Source organism: Oncorhynchus nerka, linkage group LG3 (genome assembly GCF_034236695.1).
Source record: "Oncorhynchus nerka isolate Pitt River linkage group LG3, Oner_Uvic_2.0, whole genome shotgun sequence".
Taxonomy (NCBI): Eukaryota; Metazoa; Chordata; class Actinopteri; order Salmoniformes; family Salmonidae; genus Oncorhynchus; species Oncorhynchus nerka.
In genome coordinates this window covers 69,342,417-69,362,630 of record NC_088398.1, presented here as the reverse complement: position 1 = coordinate 69,362,630, position 20,214 = coordinate 69,342,417, and the positions used below count along the sequence as shown (strand labels likewise).

The 20,214-nt window shown below is 43.1% G+C and overlaps 1 protein-coding gene across 11 annotated transcripts in view; it reads right to left on the bottom strand.

Annotated features, from left to right (window-relative positions):
• Positions 1 to 20,214, bottom strand: part of LOC115116676 (target of Nesh-SH3-like) — a 66,398-nt gene that overhangs the window by 2,865 nt on the left and 43,319 nt on the right. For all 11 annotated transcript variants that reach the window (XM_065015095.1, XM_065015082.1, XM_065015098.1 and 8 more), the window contains 8 exons: positions 14,859 to 14,933; positions 14,017 to 14,130; positions 11,144 to 11,233; positions 10,327 to 10,536; positions 8,006 to 8,111; positions 6,889 to 6,968; positions 3,444 to 3,473; positions 3,170 to 3,328 (listed from right to left, as the gene is read on the bottom strand). In XM_065015095.1, the coding sequence (XP_064871167.1) occupies positions 3,170 to 3,328; positions 3,444 to 3,473; positions 6,889 to 6,968; positions 8,006 to 8,111; positions 10,327 to 10,536; positions 11,144 to 11,233; positions 14,017 to 14,130; positions 14,859 to 14,933 (864 nt within the window). The remainder of the gene's footprint in view (positions 1 to 3,169; positions 3,329 to 3,443; positions 3,474 to 6,888; positions 6,969 to 8,005; positions 8,112 to 10,326; positions 10,537 to 11,143; positions 11,234 to 14,016; positions 14,131 to 14,858; positions 14,934 to 20,214) is intronic.

Below are 20,214 nucleotides of genomic sequence, written 5' to 3'. Positions count from 1 at the left end.
ACAGGTTTTTAAACAGTTTTGCAAATGTATTTAAAAAATAACAGAAATACCTGGTTTACATAAGTATTCAGACCCTTTGCTATGAGAATCGAAATTGAGCTCAGGTGCATCCTGTTTCCATTGATTATCCTTCAGATGTTTCTACAACTTGATTGGAGTCCACTTGTGGTAAATTCAATTGATTGGACATAATTTGGCTAGGCACACACCTGTCTATATAAGGTCCCACAGTTAACAGTGCATGTCAGAGCAAAAACCAAGCCATGAGTTTGAAGACATTTTCCGTAGAGCTCTGAGACAGGATTGTGTCGAGGCATAAACCTGGGGAAGGCTACCAAAACATTTATGCAGCATTGAATGTCTCCAAGAACACAGTGGCCTCCATAATTATTAAATGGAAGAAGTTTGGAACCACCAAGACTCTTCCTAGAGCTGGCTGCCAGGCCAAACTGAGAAATCGGGGGAGAAGGGCCTTGGTCAGGGAGGTGACCACAAACCCGATGGTCAGTCTGACAGAGCTCTAGAGTTGCTCTGTGGAGATGGGAGGACAACCATCTCTGCAGCACTCCATCAATTAGGCCTTAATGGTAGAGTGCCAGAATGCTAAGTGTCACGTCTGGAGGAAACCTGGCGCCATCCCTACAATGAAGCATGGTGGTGGCAGTATCATGCTTTGGGGGTGTTTTTCAGCAGCATGGGCTGGGAGACTAGACTGGATCGAGGGAAAGATGAACAGAGGAAAGTACAGAGAGGTCCTTGATGAAAACCTGGTCCTGGACCTCAGACTGGGGCGAAGATTTACCTTCCAACAGGACAACAACCTTAAGCACACAGCCAAGACAACGCAGGAGTGGCTTCGGGACTCTGAATGTGTGGTCCAGCCAGAGCCCAGACTTGAACCCGATCGAACAATTCTCGAGAGATCTGAAAATAGCCGTGCAGCAACGCTCCCTATCCAACCTGACAGAGATTGAGAGGAACTGCAGAGAAGAATGCGAGAAACTCCCCAAATACAGGTGTGCCAAGCTTGTAGTGTCATACCCAAGAAGAATCGAGGCTGTAATCGCTGCCAAAGGTGATTCAACAAAGTACTGAGTAAACGGTCTGAATACTTTTATATTTTTAATAAATGTGGAAACATTTCTACAAACAAGTTTTTGCTTTGTCATTATGGGCCATTGTGTGTAGATTGATATGAGAAAAAAACAGTTTAATCAATTTTAGAATAAGGCTGTCTCACCAGGGTTGGGTAGGTTACTTTCTAAATGTAATCCATTACAGTTACTAGTTATCTGTCCAAAATTGTAATCAGTAACGTTACTTTTGGATTACCCAAACACAGTAACATAATCTGATTACATTCAGTTACGTTTAGATTACTTTCGCCTTAAGAGGCATTAGAAGAAGACAAAAATGTATGTTACCAATTGAACCACATCTATTGATTTATGCTGCAATGTTAAAGTTTACATAGCTGGCCACATATAGATGTTACATTTGACTTTGTGCGTTGTTTGTGTAGGCTTCTTCTAACCCATCGCTTTCTACTACATATAATAATACGTTAAACTTTGGTTTTTAATGTAAAAATATAATTTAATCAGAATTCCAGTCATTCCAATAAATGTTATACCCCTTGATCTTCAAGAAAGGACTTGGAAATATGGAAGTATAGATTAGCCTAATTGTTTTACCTGAGCATGACCCCAAAACTAAGGACTTATTAGCCAGCTCTACGCTGTTATTTATGATTTTGTTGTCATGGAGGACTGATTGATTCGAGTTGAAAAATAAATGCTGTCCTCATGGAGTGGCATGCTTTGAGTACTACTGAAATGTGCTATTTAAATGTGAGAAATGAATGCCATATGCTACATTGCTAGAGGCCTATTTAACATTTTGTTGGTGACACTTTGATATCTTGATAATATGCAGCTGTTTAAAGGGCAAATCCACAGATGAAACAGTAACAAAACCGCACCCCGCCTCTGTTTTGGTAAAAAGCTGAGGGATGGGCCTGGAGAAATGTAACCACTCTCAGATTAATAGTCAGAGCTATGGACGCGATGATATCAAAATGATTGTTTGAACCATGTTATGAGGCTATACCGTGTTTGTTTATGTTTACAATGTTTACAAACATTGGGGGGAAACAAGTTTATATTTTGGGTTCTCATGGAGTGTGACAGTTGAACTAAGCTCATGAGGCATGTGAAGTTATATTCTTCAAGAATCAATTGATATATAATTTATAAGTCCAAAAATGGATGTAGCAACTACAGATTGCTCCTTTAAGTCTATCAAAAGTGAGTTTGAGTTTGAACACGTGTCCATTAGGCCTATGGATAAGAAAAAATAGTATCAGCATGAATTAGATTGAGCAATAAAACCCCCACTTTTATTCCATAGGCTGGGATCCACACTATGCAGCTGTTGCATTAGCATATGTTTTACTGGCTGTCTACTGGTTTCAAAAACAATGATTGAGAGGCAGCTTAAACCTCTTGAATTCAACCATTTTTGGGTTCAAATGCACTTTTAGATTTGTGAACAGCCATCCACCACAACCACCGTAATGTGCAAATAGCTGAATGAGAGAACAACAGTATGATTCACATCAATGCGCTATGTAGATGACAATAGGTGATATCCGTATCGCCATGGACTACACTGCTGTTATCCTTACCTCCAAGAGTTTATTCAAGTTGGATCATGTTTGGATGACGACAGCAGTCGTACCATTGGAAGGACATGGCTTGGACTGGAGCTTACAAAAGCCCTTTCCTGCTCTTTTCCCGCAATCCATCAAACCCATTTGGTGTGTCATCATAGTGGTCTCTGAATTCTGGTCAGACTCGCTCAGGTGGAAAAAATTTAAACATGCGCCTTTTTTCAATGCTGATTTGAATGTCATTGAGAAAACAGGTGTCAAAGATTTTTTTTCTCGCAAACCTCCTTTCTGAACTTAAAAGCTATCCTCGATGTAATCGTCTAATTTTTCAAAATTATCTGTAATCTGATTAGAATATTTTAGCTGGTAACCCAACGGTTTACATGTAATCCATTACTGCCCAACCCTGGCTGTTACCTACTGTAACCTAACAACATTCAGAAGAAGGTCTGAATCATTTCCCAAGGCAACCCTCTTACTATACTGTACTATACTGACCGGTGAGTGAGTCGCTCATGTAGATCTTGTATCTAAGGGAGTTGCATAGCTGGATGCCCACAAACTTGCGGTACCAGGTCCTCTTCACGTACTGCTTCCCGTTACACTCCGAGTAGGAATCTGCCTTGAAGGGGAACTGTGTCCATATAGCAGCTTTACCTGGAGGCAGGAGAGAGAATATATTTAAGGATTCATTTGACACTATGGCACAGAGAACGGGACACAAACTATGGAAGATAAATGATTGTGAACATGACATACTGAGTCCACTCACCTGAGACATTCTCACTCACCCGAGGGTCCGCTATGGAGGAGAGAGTGAAAGGGAGAAAACATCATTAGTCACACATCACATGGACAGCTACATAGTCATGTCCCTCCCAGTCTGATTTCACTACAGGGCAAAGAGCCTTTGGTCCAATCACTCCTCTTTATTAGTGTTGGAGATCAATCCAGCTCAGTCACTGTTATTTCTGTTTGGACACAATATTGCTGTGAATGTTAGTTAATTGATTTCATTAGTGTGCATAACGGATATGATATGAATCCCAATATCCAGTCCATCTGTAGCTATTATGTGACTATGACTGATGTTGAAGCTGTCAAATCGTTGAGCAGCTGCTCTTGTCACGAAGCCACACCCTCCCTCTCAGGTTAGAAGTTCAGAACGAGAAAGTGTAGGCTAGTTAGTTAGAAAAAATGACACTCAAATTGAAATTCATTAAACAAAATACTGAAGATTTCGATCAGCCTAAGGGAGGTGTAGATTACATTGCACATTCCAGTGTTCCTTATGGAGGTGTAGATTACATCTCACATTCCAGTGGTCCTTATGGAGGTGTAGATTATATCTCACATTCCAGTGTTCCTTATGGAGGTGTAGATTATATCTCACATTCCAGTGTTCCTTATGGAGGTGTAGATTACATCTCACATTCCAGTGTTCCTTATGGAGGTATAGATTACATCTCATTCCAGTGTTCCTTATGGAGGTGTAGATTACATCTCACATTCCAGTGTTCCTTATGGAGGTATAGATTACATCTCACATTCCAGTGTTCTTTATGGAGGTGTAGATTACATCTCACATTCCAGTGTTCCAACTTGTACCTGTCTAGGACTGGGGTTCCGCAAGCGGAACTTCAAACCTCAGATTTCCCACTTCCTGTTTGGATTGTTTCTCAGGGTTTTGCCTGCTTTATGAGTTCTGTTATACTCACATACATCATTCAAACAGTTTTAGAAACTTCAGAGTGTTTTCTAACCAATACTAATACTAATATGCATATATTAGCATCTGGGACTGAGTAGGAGGCAGTTTACTCTGGGCACACTATTCATCCAAAAGTGAAAATGCTGCCCCCTATCCCAAAGAAGTTTTTAACAAGGCTGCATGGGATGTATCTTAATGTGACTCTGTGCAGCCAATGGCAATGTCCCCTTTAGGTACACTGAACAAAAATATAAATGCCACATGCAACAATTTCAAAGATTTTACTGAGTTACATTTCATATAACGAAATCAGTCAATTGAAATGAATTCATTAGGCCCTGATCTATGTATTTCACAACTGGGATACAGATATGCATCTGTTGGTCACATATATCTTAATATCAGAAAGCCAGTCAGTATCTGATGTGACCATCATTTGCCTCATGCAGCATGAAATCTCCTTCGCAAGCCTGTTGAATGTTTTCCCACTTGGGGAGAAACTAGAACATGCTGTCGAACACATCGATCCAGAGCACCCCAAACATGCTCAATTGGTGAAATGTCTGGTGAGTATGAAGGCCATGGAAGAACTGGGACACTGTCAGCTTCCAGGAATTGTGTACAGATCCTTGCGACATGGGGCCGTGCATTATCATGCTGAAACATGAGGTGATGGCAGCGGATGAATGTCACGACAATGGGCCTTTAGGATCTTGTCATTATATCTCTGTGCATTCAAACTGTCATCGATAAAATGCAATTGTGTTCATTGTCCTTAGCTTATGCCTGCCTGCCCATACCATAACCCCACTCCCAGCATGGGGCACTCGGTTCACAATGTTGACATCAGCAAACTGCTCGCCCACACGACGCTGTCTGCCGTCAGCCCAGTACAGTTGAAACGCTGATTCATCCATGAAGAGCACACTTCTCCAGCGAGCCAGTGGCCTTCAAAGGGGACTATTTGCCCACTGAAGTCGGTTACGACGCCGAAATGCAGTCAGGTCAAGACCCTGGTGGGGACAATGAGCACACAGATGAGCTTCCCTGAAACGGTTTCTGCAGTTTGTGCCAAAATTCCCTGGTTGTGCAAACCCACAGTTTCATCAGCTGTCTGGGTGGCTGGTCTCAGACGATCCTGCAGATGAAGAAGCCAAATGTGGAGGTCCTGGGCTGGCATGATTCCACATGGTCTGCAGTTGTGAGGCCGGTTGGACGTACCCAAAATCTCTAAAATGACATTGGAGGCGGCTTATGGTAGAGAAATTAACATTAAATTCTCTGGCAACAGCTCTGGGAGACATTCCTGCAGTCAGCATGCCAATTGCAAGCTCCCTCAAAATTTGAGACACGTGGCATTGTGTTGTGTCAAAACTGCACATTTTAGTGGCCTTTTATTGTCCCCAGCACAAAGTGTACCTGTATATTGATCACGCTGTTTAACCTGCTTCTTGTATAATGCCAGGAGCCACTTGTGGATTTGACAGCTTTAACGCAGTTCCACCTCCGACACCGCCAAAACAACCTCTATGCGGATGTCGGCTAAAGTGGATCTGATTGAATAGAGCACTAAACCTAACTATGACCAACATGATCAAGTCCCCAAACACCTCCCTCGCAAAGTTGCACCCTGGTAATAGTTGTCCATCTCTTCCTGGAGACTAGTGTGTGTTGTTTTTTTATTAGAGGAGTGATGAAAAGCCTGACAGACAGACAGGACCGATAGGTCTCGACCAGACATGACCCAGTGCTCGCCAAGATTACCAAAACGGAAAAGGCATGTTGGAGTCATTAACAACAGTCTTATTGCACACCTCTGACATGCTAGGCCATGCTAATAGTGATCAGCTAATTACTCACACACATCTATTGGCCAAAGGTTAATACCATGAGCAAGAAACTAATTAGCGACACATGTCTGAAAAGCATGTGATATCAGTGTTTGATACAGCACTTAGAGGCGGAGCCAAGCTAATGCAAAGTATTCAAGTTGAAACAGTAAGATTGTTATTCATGTTTTTTTTACTAATTTACTGGCCCAGCCAATGGAGCTCTATAATGCCAACAGTGGGAATTGTGGTCCTATGTCAAGGTTCTGATTTATGGTCCCTTTTGCATGGTTTCCATCAACGGTTAACATTTGGATATGGGAATGGAAAGCTGATCATAGATATATCCATGCCCAATGGGCACTTCTATCTGGAGCTTGCCTCCATTCCGGCTCCATTATGGAAGTGTAATCAGACATACTGGCCGCTCTGATATTGCTCAATCCATATAATTATATATTCTTAATACATATTCTTAATTCATAATCTCTTTACTTAGATTTGTGAGCATTGGGTATATGTTGTGGAATTGTTAGATATTACGTGTTAGATATTACTGCACTGTTGGAGCTAGAAACGCAAGCATTTCGCTACACCCACAATAACTGCCAAACACGTGTATGTGACCAATAACATTTGATTTGATACAGTGGAGTCCATTTTGGCTCTACACCTACCTGACTCTGTGTTGAATGACACCGCCTCACTGGCAGGCCCTTCCCCAAGCTCATTCTTGGGTTTTACTTTGAACTCGTAACTGAAAAAGGAAAGAGAAAAAGTCAGCATGATGTTAAACCAGCTCAGTCATTCCAAAGTCTCCTTTTTATATACAGAACTTTCTATTCCGATCGCCATGGTGAGATAGCTTTCCCAGCAAAGGAATGTAAACGGGAGATTCCACATCACAGGAGGCTGCTGAGGGGAGGACTGCTCATAATAATGGCTGGAATGGAGTGAATGGAATGGTATCAAACACATGGAAACCGTGCGTTTGACGTATTTGACACCATTCCATTAATTCCAGTCCAGCCATTACTATGAGCCCGTCCTCCCCAATTATGGTGCCACCAGCCACCTGTGTTTCACGTACACAAAAATAAACCTTAGTTACACTTGTTCGCTATAATCTTAAACTTTGTGGAGCTTGAGTTTATATTCCACCCTTCTCCAGCACTATGAGACTTAATATTTGTATTCTCTACAGCCTTGAGCAGAGGCCAGTGCTTGCTCATGGCCCCCCTCTCCCTTTCTCTACTTCTCCATCTCCCTCTCTCTTGCTCTTTCTCTTTCTCTCTGCCTCTCTCTCCTATTCTCTCTCTCACACAGACACACACACACAGAGACTCTCTCACTTAAACACACACACATACACACACATACACACTCTCTCACTTAAACACACACACACACACACACACACACACACACACACACACACACACACACACACACACACACACACACACACACACACACACACACACACACACACACACACACACACACACACACACACACACACACACACACACACACACACACACACACACACACACACACACACTTTGCTAATGGCTGTTCCATAAAGTATGTGATGTTCAGATGTTGTGGTGAGTGAAACAGACCCAGCCGAGGATAAGGTTCTGGTTAATCTGGTTTATTCTATGAATCTCTAACTCCCAGCCAACACCAATATCAGGATCCAGCATAATTAGAAACACAATGAACCTTCCCAACCCAACCCTGCTCCAGCAAGCCTCCACACACCACATAAAAACAAATACAGACACACACCTGCTCTCTGGTTTTAAATTCTCCACAGCAGTGTGAGTCTGGTTGGTAGTCAGGATGGACACCTCTTCTCCATTGGGTCCTTGGGTCCTTGAAATGACCTCATACTCTGATCAAACGAGAAGCCGCAAATCCACACAACATGTTTAATTATATCTTTACAACCTCATTGATATCATACATATGTGATTTATGTGTCTTAACGAGGCAAATATAACATTTAAAGACAGGACTCTGAGGATTTGGGTGCGGTTGACAAGGACTGGGCCAAAGAAAGCGTTCTGAAAATATGTTGTCGCAACACTCCACCTCCACGACATGTTCTTACTGTAGAGTTATCCTGATGGAGCACAGATGGAGTGTCAGGATGTTATTAAAAGACCCATTGTAATAGAGTCTTATGAGTTAGGACTTCACTCTTCAATAACCTAGAGAGCATTATGAACCTCTGCGCATGTGCTCTTGCGCACACACACACACACACACACACACACACACACACACACACACACACACACACACACACACACACACACACACACACACACACACACACACACACACACACACACACACACACACACAACCATACAGTGGGGCAAAAAAGTATTTAGTCAGCCACCAATTGTGCAAGTTCTCCCACTTAAGAAGATGAGAGAGGCCTGTAATTTTCATCATAGGTACACTTCAACTAGGACAGACAAAATGAGAAAAAAAATCCAGAAAATCACGTTGTAGGATTTTTAATGAATTTATTTGCAAATTATGGTGGAAAATACATATTTGGTCACCTACGAACAAGCAAGATTTCTGGCTCTCACAGACCTGTAACTTCTTCTTTAAGAGGCTCCTCTGTCCTCCACTCGTTACCTGTATTAATGGCACCTGTTTGGACTTGTTATCACTATAAAAGACACCTGTCCACAACCTCAAACAGTCACACTCCAAACTCCACTATGGCCAAGACCAAAGAGCTGTCAAAGGACACCAGAAACAAAATTGTAGACCTGCACCAGGTTGGGAAGATTGAATCTGCAATAGGTAAGCAGCTTGGTTTGAAGAAATCAACTGTGGGAGCAATTATTAGGAAATGGAAGACATACAAGACCACTGATAATCTCCCTCGATCTGGGGCTCCACGCAAGATCTCCCCCCTTGGGGTCAAAATGATCACAAGAACGGTGAGCAAAAATCCCAGAACCACACGGGGGGACCTAGTGAATGACCTGCAGAGAGCTGGGACCAAAGTAACAAAGCCTACCATCAGTAACACACTACGCCTCCAGAGACTCAAATCCTGCAGTTCCAGACATGTCCCCCTGCTTAAGCCAGTACATGTCCAGGCCCGTCTGAAGTTTGCTAGAGAGCATTTGGATGATCCAGAAGAAGATTGGGAGAATGTCATATGGTCAGATGAAACCAAAATGTAACTTTTTGGTAAAAACTCAACTTGTCGTGTTTGGAGGACAAAGAATGCTGAGTTGCATCCAAAGAACACCATACCTACTGTGAAGCATGGGGGTGGAAACATCATTCTTTGGGGCTCTTTTTCTGCAAAGGGACCAGGACGACTGTTCCGTGTAAAGGAAAGAATGAATGGGGCCATGTATCATGCTGGAGTGGCCTAGCCAGTCTCCAGATCTCAACCCCATAGAAAATCTTTGGAGGAAGTTGAAAGTCCATGTTGCCCAGCAACATCCCCAAAACATCACTGCTCTAGAGGAGATCTGCATGGAGGAATGGGCCAAAATACCAGCAACAGTGTGTGAAAACCTTGTGAAGACTTACAGAAAACGTTTGACCTCTGTCATTGCCAACAAAGGGTATATAACAAAGTATTGAGATAAACTTTTGTTATTGACCAAATACTTATTTTCCACCATCATTTGCAAATAAATTCATTAAAAATCCTACAATGTGATTTTCTGGATTTTTTTCCCCTCATTTTGCCTGACATAGTTGAAGTGTACCTATGATGAAAATTATAGGCCTCTCTCATCTTTTTAAGTGGGAGAACTTGCACAATTGGTGGCTGACTAAATACTTTTTTGCCCCACTGTATATATGCGCACACTCGCGTGTATCAGCACACACACACAATCACATACACACACACACTCGCACACAAACACACATATATACGCGCACATACGCACACGCCCACACACACACACACGTATATGCACACACACACACATATATATGCGCACACACACACACACACACACACACATATATATGCGCACACACGCAGACACACACTCACACACACACCCGCACATGCACACATGTATACGCACAGACGTAAACGTGCAGACACACACCTGTGGTGTCGTTGTCAGTCTTCTCCCAGTCCAGGATGATGAAGGAGGGGCATCCCTCCACGGTCACCACGGTGACATTGGAGGGGGACAAGCGGGGGGGTGCGGTGACGTTCTGCTCCACCCCCTCCTCCTCTGGGAAGAAGCTGAGGGAGTGTGTTATGGAACACGGCTCGTCTGGCTTCTTGTCCGTCTTATAGAGCACATGAGGGGCTGGAAAAGACATTAAAGGGTTGGTGCTCAAACAATAATATCTTAAAAGACACAGAACTCTGTGATAACATACATCATTTAGCAGACGATTTTATCCAAAGCGACTTTCAGTAATGCGGCATAGGATTACATTTGACATTTTAAACCCACTATCCTGGCATTGCTAGCGCCAAGCTCTACCAACTGATCTACAGAGAATCACAATAGGATAAGAACCATTAAAAACATTGTAACTACAGATTTAGGTAAATGTTTTTCAGAGCACTTATAATGTACTGTCACATATTGTTCTACATCCGGGGTACGTGCAATTAATTATACATTGCATTCATTGAAATAGACCTCGAACAGCTTATGATCAGCTGTATAGTGGTATTATTGTTAACATCTCTGACATCTGTACTCCATAGACAAGAGTTCTAAATCAGCTGGAGCTCAGCCAACCATCTGGATACAGACAAGACAAATCCAAAACAACTGGCGGTAGAGGAAGCACGAAAGACTAATGTTCTCCAGGCTATTGTCCTCAGTGATCCTCCAGCCCCTGTCCACCGCGAGTTAGGTCATGGGGAGTTGTAGAAGACTGTTATGATGCATGTGTCCTTACCTACGAAGCGCTTCTTGCCCAAGGCGTCCACTTCCGAAGCAGGCAGAGAGCTGAACACAGAAGAGTTGTCACCTGGCTCATTACGAGTGGCTACAGAGAGATGGGTGATGAGATTGAGAAACAACAAAGTGAGTGTGTGTGCATGCTATGAGAGTACTGTGATGATATGTCAACATTCCCCGGCAGAACTTTGTCCTCAATCTCTGGCTCAGTCCTACAGTCCGCAGCTGCCAGCTAAGAACTTCAGCTAAGAACTTCAGCTAAGCACTTCAGCTAAGCACTTCGGCTAAGCACTTCAGCTAAGAACTTCAGCTAAGCACTTCAAATGATATTCTTGATGTTTCAGCAGTGTTAAATTGCTTAGATCATAGGCATCACTGTTTTCCTATATTTATAGACCCACAGCATATCTAAGGACTTTGATACTGTCCAGAACTGTCCAAATCTAAGGACTTTGATACTGAAATGGGCCTCGACAAGGCGTCTTGCAAATGGTTTGGGAACTTTCTGTCAGACAGGACACGTGTGCTTCTTGATGGTGTCAAGTCAAGTTACCTCAGTACTACTAAAGGTGTCCTGCAAGGGTCAATTTTGGGACCTGTCCTCTACTATTTATATAAATAATGTTGGTCTATCTGCAAAATCCTGTAACATTAATCTGTATGCAGATGACACATATGCATGTAAATATCTGGGCTTTTGGATTAACAAAAATTGGATGATTAAAAAACATACGGATGAGCTAGCTAAAAAAGCTGAGATTTAAAATAGGCTTCTTTTATAGAAATATATCCTGCAGGTTGTACAGGCAACCTCCCTGCCACCTCTTAATTATGGTCACACTATTCATCAGACTGCAGCATTCTCTAAAACCCCTGGATGTTGTGGTACCATAGAAGTGTATCACTTCATTTCTCCCTTTTTGTTTACAAAGCTATTCTGCACAAGCCTCCAACATATCTCAATTCTCTGTTCTCTATAAAAAATATTTGAGGGGCCTCCCGGGTGGCGCAGTGGTCTAAGGCACTGCATCACAGTGCTAGCTGTGACACCAGAAACTCTGGGTTTGAGCCCACGCTCTGTCGCAGGCGACAGGGAGGCCCATGGGGTGTCACACAATTGGCCTAGCGTCGTCCGGGTTAGGGAGGGATATCCTTGTCTCATAGTGACTCCTGTGACGGGCCGGGCGCAGTGCACGCTAACATGGTCGCCAGGTGCACGGTGTTTCCTCCGACACGTTGGTGTGGCTGGCTTCCGGGTTGGATGCGCGCTGTGTTAAGAAGCAGTGCGTCTTGGTTGGGTTGTGTATCGGAGGACGCATGGCTTTTGACCTTCCTCTCTCCTGAGCCGTACGGGAGTTGTAGCAATGAGACAAGATAGTAACTACTAACAATTGGATACCATGAAAAAGGGGCGTAAAATGTAAAAAATATTTTTTTTAAAGTATAAAAATGAGGCACCAAACCCGCTCACATGGTTGGTTAACTCTTGAAGTCCCTCGTGTCTCTACCAACCTACGTCAATCAGTCTTTAGTTTTAACGACAGTTTTACAAATGTATTAACAATAAAAACAAAAATACCTTATTAACAAAACTATTCCGAACATGTGCTATGAGACTGGACATGTGCTATGAGACTGGACATGTGCTATGAGACTGGACATGTGCTATGAGACTGGACATTGAGCTCCGGGGCAACCTGTTTCCATTCATCATCCTTCAGATGTTTCTACAACTTGATTGGAGTCCACCTGTGATAAATTCTGTTGATTAGACATAGGCACACACCTGTCTATATATGGTCCCATAGTTGACAGTACATGTCAGAGCAAAAACAAAGCCATGAGGTTGAAGGATTGTCCGTAGAGCTCCGAGACAGGATTGTGTCGAGGCACAGATATGGGGAAGGGTACCAAAAAATGTCTGCAGGATTGAAGGTCCCAAGAACACAGTGGCCTCCATCCTTCTTAAGTGGAAGAGGTTTGGAACCACCAAGACTCTTCCTAGAGCTGGTCGCCCGGTGAAACTGAACAATCGGGGGGGAAAGGCCTTGGTTAGGGAGGTGACCAATATCCCGATAGTCACTCTAACAGAGCGCCAGAGTTCATCTGGGGAGATGGGAGAACCTTCCAGAAGGACAACCATATCTGCAACACTCCACCAATCAGGACATTATGGTAGAGTGGCCAGACGGAAGCCACTCCTTAGTAAAAAGCACATGACAGCCTGATTTGAGTTAGATTTGAGTTAGCCCAAAGTCAAAGACTAGTCAGGATCGAGGGAAAGATGAACTGAGCAAAGTACAGAGAGATCTTGGATGAAAACCTGCTCCAGATTGGTCAGGACCTCAGACTGGGGCAATGGTTCACTTTCCAACAGGACAACGACCATAAACACACAGCCAAGACAACGCAGGAGTGGCTTCGGGACAAGTGTCTGAATGTCCTTGAGTGGCTCACCTAGAGCTCAGACTTGAACCCGATCGAACATCTCCGGAGAGACCTGAAAATAGCTGTGCAGCTATGCTCCCCATCCAACCTGACAGAGCTTGAGAGGATCTGCAGAGAAAAATGGGAAAACTCCTCAAATACAGGTGTGCCAAGCTTGTAGCGTCGTACCCAAGAAGACTCCAGGTTGTTATCGCTGCCAAAGGTTCTCCAACAAAGTACTGAGTAAAGGGTCTGAATACTTGTGTAAGTAGTTTTTGTAAATTTCCTAACATTTCTATAAACCTGTTTTTGTCATTATGGGGTATTGTGTGTAGATTGATGAGGGGGAAAAAAATCAGGAAAAAATCAAGATGTCTGAATACTTTCCAAATGCACTGTATTTATATAGTGTATATTCTTAGAAACACAGTCACTGAACCGTACCGTTCAAGGCCGGGGAGATGGTTGTGGTCTTTTGTTTGGAGGGCTTAGTCGTAACCAGAGGGAAGGACTTCAAGATGGATGCCTTGTCTCCCTGCTTCAGGTCTATAGGCTTATCTGAGGACAGGGGGTAGAAAACACAGCTCAGTCATATTAGCTACAGATACAGTTGTGATCATCTGCTACCCAGCCAGGTGTATCTCTAAGAGGTTTTCCTGCTGAAGGAAAATATATTAAATATGTGTGTTGCATAATTGTGTTGATGTTATGTAAGAGAAGTGAGTCAGAACAACACACACATACTGCACACATACACACTGGCAGGTGCGCACTCATCACAGGCACTCACAAACAGTTGTTACGTTTAAAGCTGTGTGTGTATTCTTCAGAGAAGTGGTTTAAAGCTGTGTGTGTATTCTTCAGAGAAGTGGTTTAAAGCTGTGCGTGTATTCTTCAGAGAAGTGGTTTAAAGCTGTGTGTGTATTCTTCAGAGAAGTGGTTTAAAGCTGTGTGTGTATTCTTCAGAGAAGTGGTTTAAAGCTGTGCGTGTATTCTTCAGAGAAGTGGTTTAAAGCTGTGTGTGTATTCTTCAGAGAAGTGGTTTAAAGCTGTGTGTGTATTCTTCAGAGAAGTGGTTTAAAGCTGTGTGTGTATTCTTCAGAGAAGTGGTTTAAAGCGGTGTGTGTATTCTTCAGAGAAGTGGTTTAAAGCTGTGTGTGTATTCTTCAGAGAAGTGGTTTAAAGCTGTGTGTGTATTCTTCAGAGAAGTGGTTTAAAGCTGTGTGTGTATTCTTCAGGGAAGTGGTCAGGGAACTGACCAAAACAGTGGTCAGTTCTGCCCTCACCCTTGTTCCCTGTTTTCCCCACCAGGTTGGGCCTCTTGTTGACAGGAAGAGAGGGACGCAGGACTGCAGGGGAGCCTGGGAAATAGAGGCCATAGCAGGGTTAAGAACTACATATTTGGAGGCCGCTGGAGTGCACTGTTGAGAGGCCTATTAACTCATAACTGAGGATGAACATTGTGCTTTTGAAAAAACAGTGGAATACTTTTCAAGAGGGATGAAGAAGAGAGAATCCACAGTGTCAACTGAACCACTGGAGAGGAGATGGTGATGGACAGAAGCATTGCCATACAAGCAGGCCCAACTTGTAAAAAAAGGATGATGAGAATTCCTACTACATTGCACAGCCATAGGCTATGAGTAACAGCACATACACTCTTAATATAACCTTCAACTATAAACCTAGCCGTCACATAAAAAACACAAGAGCAGCAGTCAGAAGAAACCTAAAAACCACACGAGGATTCAAAGAAATTGTCAGCAGACCGAGGCATAGATTCAATAAGATCAAGCATTTACCAGTGATAGCCGACACATACGGAATGTTTTCAGACCCCTTGACGTTTTCCGTATTTTGTTAGGTTACAGCCTTATTCAAAAAGGTATTAAATAGTGTTTTCCCACATCAATCGACACACAATACCCCATAATGAAAAAGCAAAAACAGAATTTTATAAATGTTTGCTAATAGAAAAAAATGAAATTTTGCATTTACATAAGTATTCAGACGCTTTACTAAGTACTTTGTTGAAGCACCTTTGGCAGCGATTACAGCCTCGATTCTTCTTGGGTATGACGCTACAAGCTTGGCACACCTGTATTTGGGAAGTTTCTCCCATTCTTCTCTGCAGATCCTCTCAAGCTCTGTCAGGTTGGATGGGGAGGTTCGCTGCACAGCTATTTTCAGGTCTCACCAGAGAATTTTGATCGGGTTCAGGTCCGGGCTCTGGCTGGGCCACTCAAGGACATTCAGAGACCTGTCCCGAAGCCACTCCTGCGTTGTCTTGGCTGTGTGCTTAGGGTCATTGTCCTGTTGGAAAGTGAACCTTCACCCCTTTCTGAAGTCCTGAGTGCTCTGGATCAGGTTTTCATCAAGGATCTCTCTGTACTTTGCTCAGTTCATCTTTGCCTCGATCCTGACTAGTCTCCCAGTCCCTACCGCTGAAAAACATCCCCACAGCATGATGGTGCCACCACCATGCTTCACCGTAAGGATGGTGCTAGGTATCCTCTAGAAGTGACGCTTGGCATTCAGGCCAAAGAGTTCAATCTTGGTTTCAACAGACCAGAAAATGTTGTTTCTCATGATCTGAGAGTCTTTAGGTGCCTTTTGGCAAACTCCAAGTGGGCTGTCATGTGCCTTTTACCGAGGAGTGGCTTCAGTCTGGCCACTCTACCATAAAGACCAGATTGGTGTAGTGCTACAGAGATGCTTGTCCTTCTGGAAGGTTCTCCCATCTCCACAGATTAACTCTGGAGTTCTGTCAGACTGACCATCGCGTTCTTGGTCAGGAAGAGGACGCAGGACTTTTTAAGATTGATTGAGGCCACTGTGTTCTTGGGGACCTTCAATCTTGCAGAAATGTTTTGGTACCCTTCCCCAGATCTGTGCCTCGACACAATCCTGTCTCGGAGCTCTACGGACAATTCCTTCAACCTCATGTCTTGGTTTTTGACATTCACTGTCAACTGTCGGACCAAATATAGACAGGTGTGTGCCTTTCCAAATCATGTCCAATCAACTGAATTTACCATAGGTGGAATTAAATCAAGTTGTAGAAACGTCTCAAGGATGATCAATGGAAACAGGATGCACCTGAGCTCAATTTCCAGTCTCATAGCAAAGTTTTTGAATAGTTATGTAAATAAGGTATTTCTGTTTTTATTTTTTTAATAAATTTGCACAAATGTCAGAAAAACAGTTTTTGCTTTGTCATTATTGGGTAGTGTGTGTAGATTGCTGAATATGTTTAATTATTTAATCTATTTTAGAATAAGGCTGTAATGTAACAAAATGTGTATAAAGTCGAACGGTCTGCACACTTTCTGAAGGCACTGTAGCTGATATTTTTGTTACAGTGTCGGAGGTGGAGTGTCGGAGGTGGAACTGCAGCTGTCAAATCAATCAGCAACTGCTCTTGATTATTGCCACAAAGCCACACCGTCCCACTTGCGTTATAATTCAAGACAAGAAAGTGTAGTCATTTACTGTAGAAATAATTACGCTCAATTTGAAAATCATTAAACTAAATAACGAGGATTTCTATTTTGATTACATCTCACATTCCAGTGTCCGAACTATTTTTAAAAAGTCTGCATGGGATTTCTCTTAATGTGACTCCGAGCAGCCAATACCGATGTTCGCTTTAGGTATAATGCCACAGGAGCAGCTTGTGGATTTAACAGCTCTAATACAGTTCCACCTCCGACACCGCCAAAACAGCCACTATGTGGATGTCAACTAAAGCAGAGCTGATTGAATAGACCCCTGAGACACCATACCATTTTATGCATGTTCTTATATCTTTTAGATGAAAAGCAAGAAACCTGGTCTCAATTAATCCTCTGCTACAGCCAAGCCAAAATTCTTCACAATCCCTGTATTGTTCCTGTTCCAGAACCTACGAATAGGATCAGACTAAACACAACCCAGGGAATAAGGCGGACGCCAGTTCAAACTCCCGCTAAATGATGTTCTTTTAAAGTCTGTTGGAGCTTTAGCAGGCTGTGGACTGATTTTAGGGGCAAAGCTCTGTGATGAAGACTCTGAAGTATCAAACTCAGAACAGGCCACTCAGACTGAACTCAGATCTACCATTAAGCAATCCAGTTCAGGAAATTCTCCCTGAATATCTTTTCTCCTGGCCAAACTGAGAGGGTTGGCAACCCTAGTTCAGGTCTCATTGAGTAAATGCACTTACTGGACATGCGTCATCTCTCCATAATGTTGACTTTGATGTGGTAGGCACTATCTGAGCGTGATTGAGGCAGTTCTTTGAATGCTTGGGAGACTGGTTCATTCTATTCACTGTAGCCTATGTCTATAGCTCTGACCACCCAGTGTGCAGCCCAGGTGGCCCCATGTGACATCATGTCATTTCCACTTGGCACACTCTTATCTCAAGAGAATGATTGGTGGTTGTGATCTCCTCTAGGGTATCTACTGTTCCTAAGCCCTCCTTATCAGCACTAAACCCCCTCATAAATATTAGCTTGGCTTGTGTCGACCCCCTGGCCCAGTCGGATCTGATCCTGCATGCCTGTCACTCTTTCAGGGGTAAATCAGACTGAGCTCCAACCTCAATGGGGCTACGAAGACCAGACAAGGATAAGTAGAAGTTGAAGCCAAGCGTGGGAAAGTCTTGGAGAGCCACAGTGTGTGTCGCTTTCAGCCAAAGAAAATGTGGCTGTGCGTAAAACCTTGTGGCTCCTTAAATGCTTTTTTCCCCAAAAATGAAATCTTCAACTTTTGTTGACTGCTCATTGGGTGATGGGGATCAGTGTTATGGGACTGTAAGGTGTGACATCATGAGGAAGCTCTGTTTATCATCCTGAACCCTACTTCTGGCTATGGGAGATCCAGATTATTCACAACACCCCACAAAACACTCACTGGTCTCTTTGGTGAAAAAAACCTAACCGCTGCACTGTTTTACAACAGCAGTGACACACACACACACATGCTCCCGCACAAATACAAACACACACACACACACACACACACACTGTTTTGAAGTGTGAGCTTTACCAGCAGTAGATTGTTGTGTGTGCTGGTTTCTGTCAGAATCCTCTGGCAAGACAGTGAAAAACACTGTTCAAAACACTGTGCTTTAGGTTTGCCCAGAACAATATTCCCTGAGAAAATATTTTCCACTGATTTACAAAATGACTGTCATGCTTGTTGCAACATACAGTGCAACCGGAAAGCACCCAGACCTCTCCCCTTTCTCAACATTTTGTGATGTTAAAATGTCAAATGTAAAATTGACTAAATCTGTTTTTTTCTCATCAATCTACACAGAATACCACCTATTGACGAAGTGGAAAAAGGTTTTAGATATTTTTGCAAATTTCAAAAATTCAAAAATTAAATACCTTATTTAAATAAGTATTCAGACCCTTTGCTATGAGACTCGAAACTGAACTCTGGTACATCCTGATTCCATTGATCATCCTTGAGAAGTTTCTACAATTTGATTGGAGTCCACCTGTGGTAAAATTGATTGTACATGATTTGAAAAGGCACACGCCTGTCTATATGAGGTCCCCACAGTTGACAGCGCATGTCAGAGCAAAAACCAAGCCATGAAGTGGAGGTAATTGTCCTTAGAGACAGGATTGTGTCGAGACACAGATCTGGGGAAGGCTACCAAAACAAAGGAGAACCTTCCAGAAGGACAAACATCTATTCAGCAATCCACCAATCAGGCCTTTAAGGTAGAGTGGCCAGACAGAAGCCACTACTCTGTAGAAGGCACATGACAGCCCGCCCGCACTACTCTGTAGAAGGCACCTAAAGGACTCTCAAACCATTAGGAACTAGATTATATGATCTGATGAAACCAAGATTGAACTATTTGGCCTGAATGCCAATCGTCACGCCTGGAGGAAACCTGGCACCATCCCTACGGTGAAGCATGGTGGTGGCAACATCATGCTGTGGGGATGTTTGTCAGCGGCAGGGACTGGGAGACTAGTCAGGATCGAGGGAAAGATGAATAGAGCAAAGTACAGAGAGGTCCTTGATGAAAACCTGGTTCAAAGCACTCAGGACCTCAGACTGGGGCGAAGGTTTACCTTCCAACAGGACAACGACCCTAAGCACACAGACAAGACAATGCAGGAGTGGCTTCGGGACAAGTCTCTGAATGTTGCCAAAGGTGCTTCAACAAAGTACTGAGCAAAGGGCCTGAATACTTATGTACATGTTATATATATTTTCTATAAATTTGCAAAAATGTCTAAAAACAAGTTTTTGCTTTGTCATTATGGGGTATTGTGTGTAGATTAATGAGGGAAAAATATAATTGAACAATTTTAGAATAAGGCTGTAACGTAACAAAAAAGTCAAGGGGTCTGAATTCTTTCCGAATGCACTGTATACTCGAGAAACTCAAGGTCACTATCCACTCTCAAAGCAGAGGGCTCAAAACAATGTAAGGCCTATATAAACTATATAGACCACATTCACAGTTGAACAACATCAAATCAAACATGAGATGTGCAAGACATTGACGTACAGAACACAGATATGAGCACTCCATCCAGTGTGGAATTCACCCTGAGAGACACATGCTTCAGGAAGTGGATGGGACCATAGTAATATGAGACAGATAAGCCCAAGACAGACAGACAGACA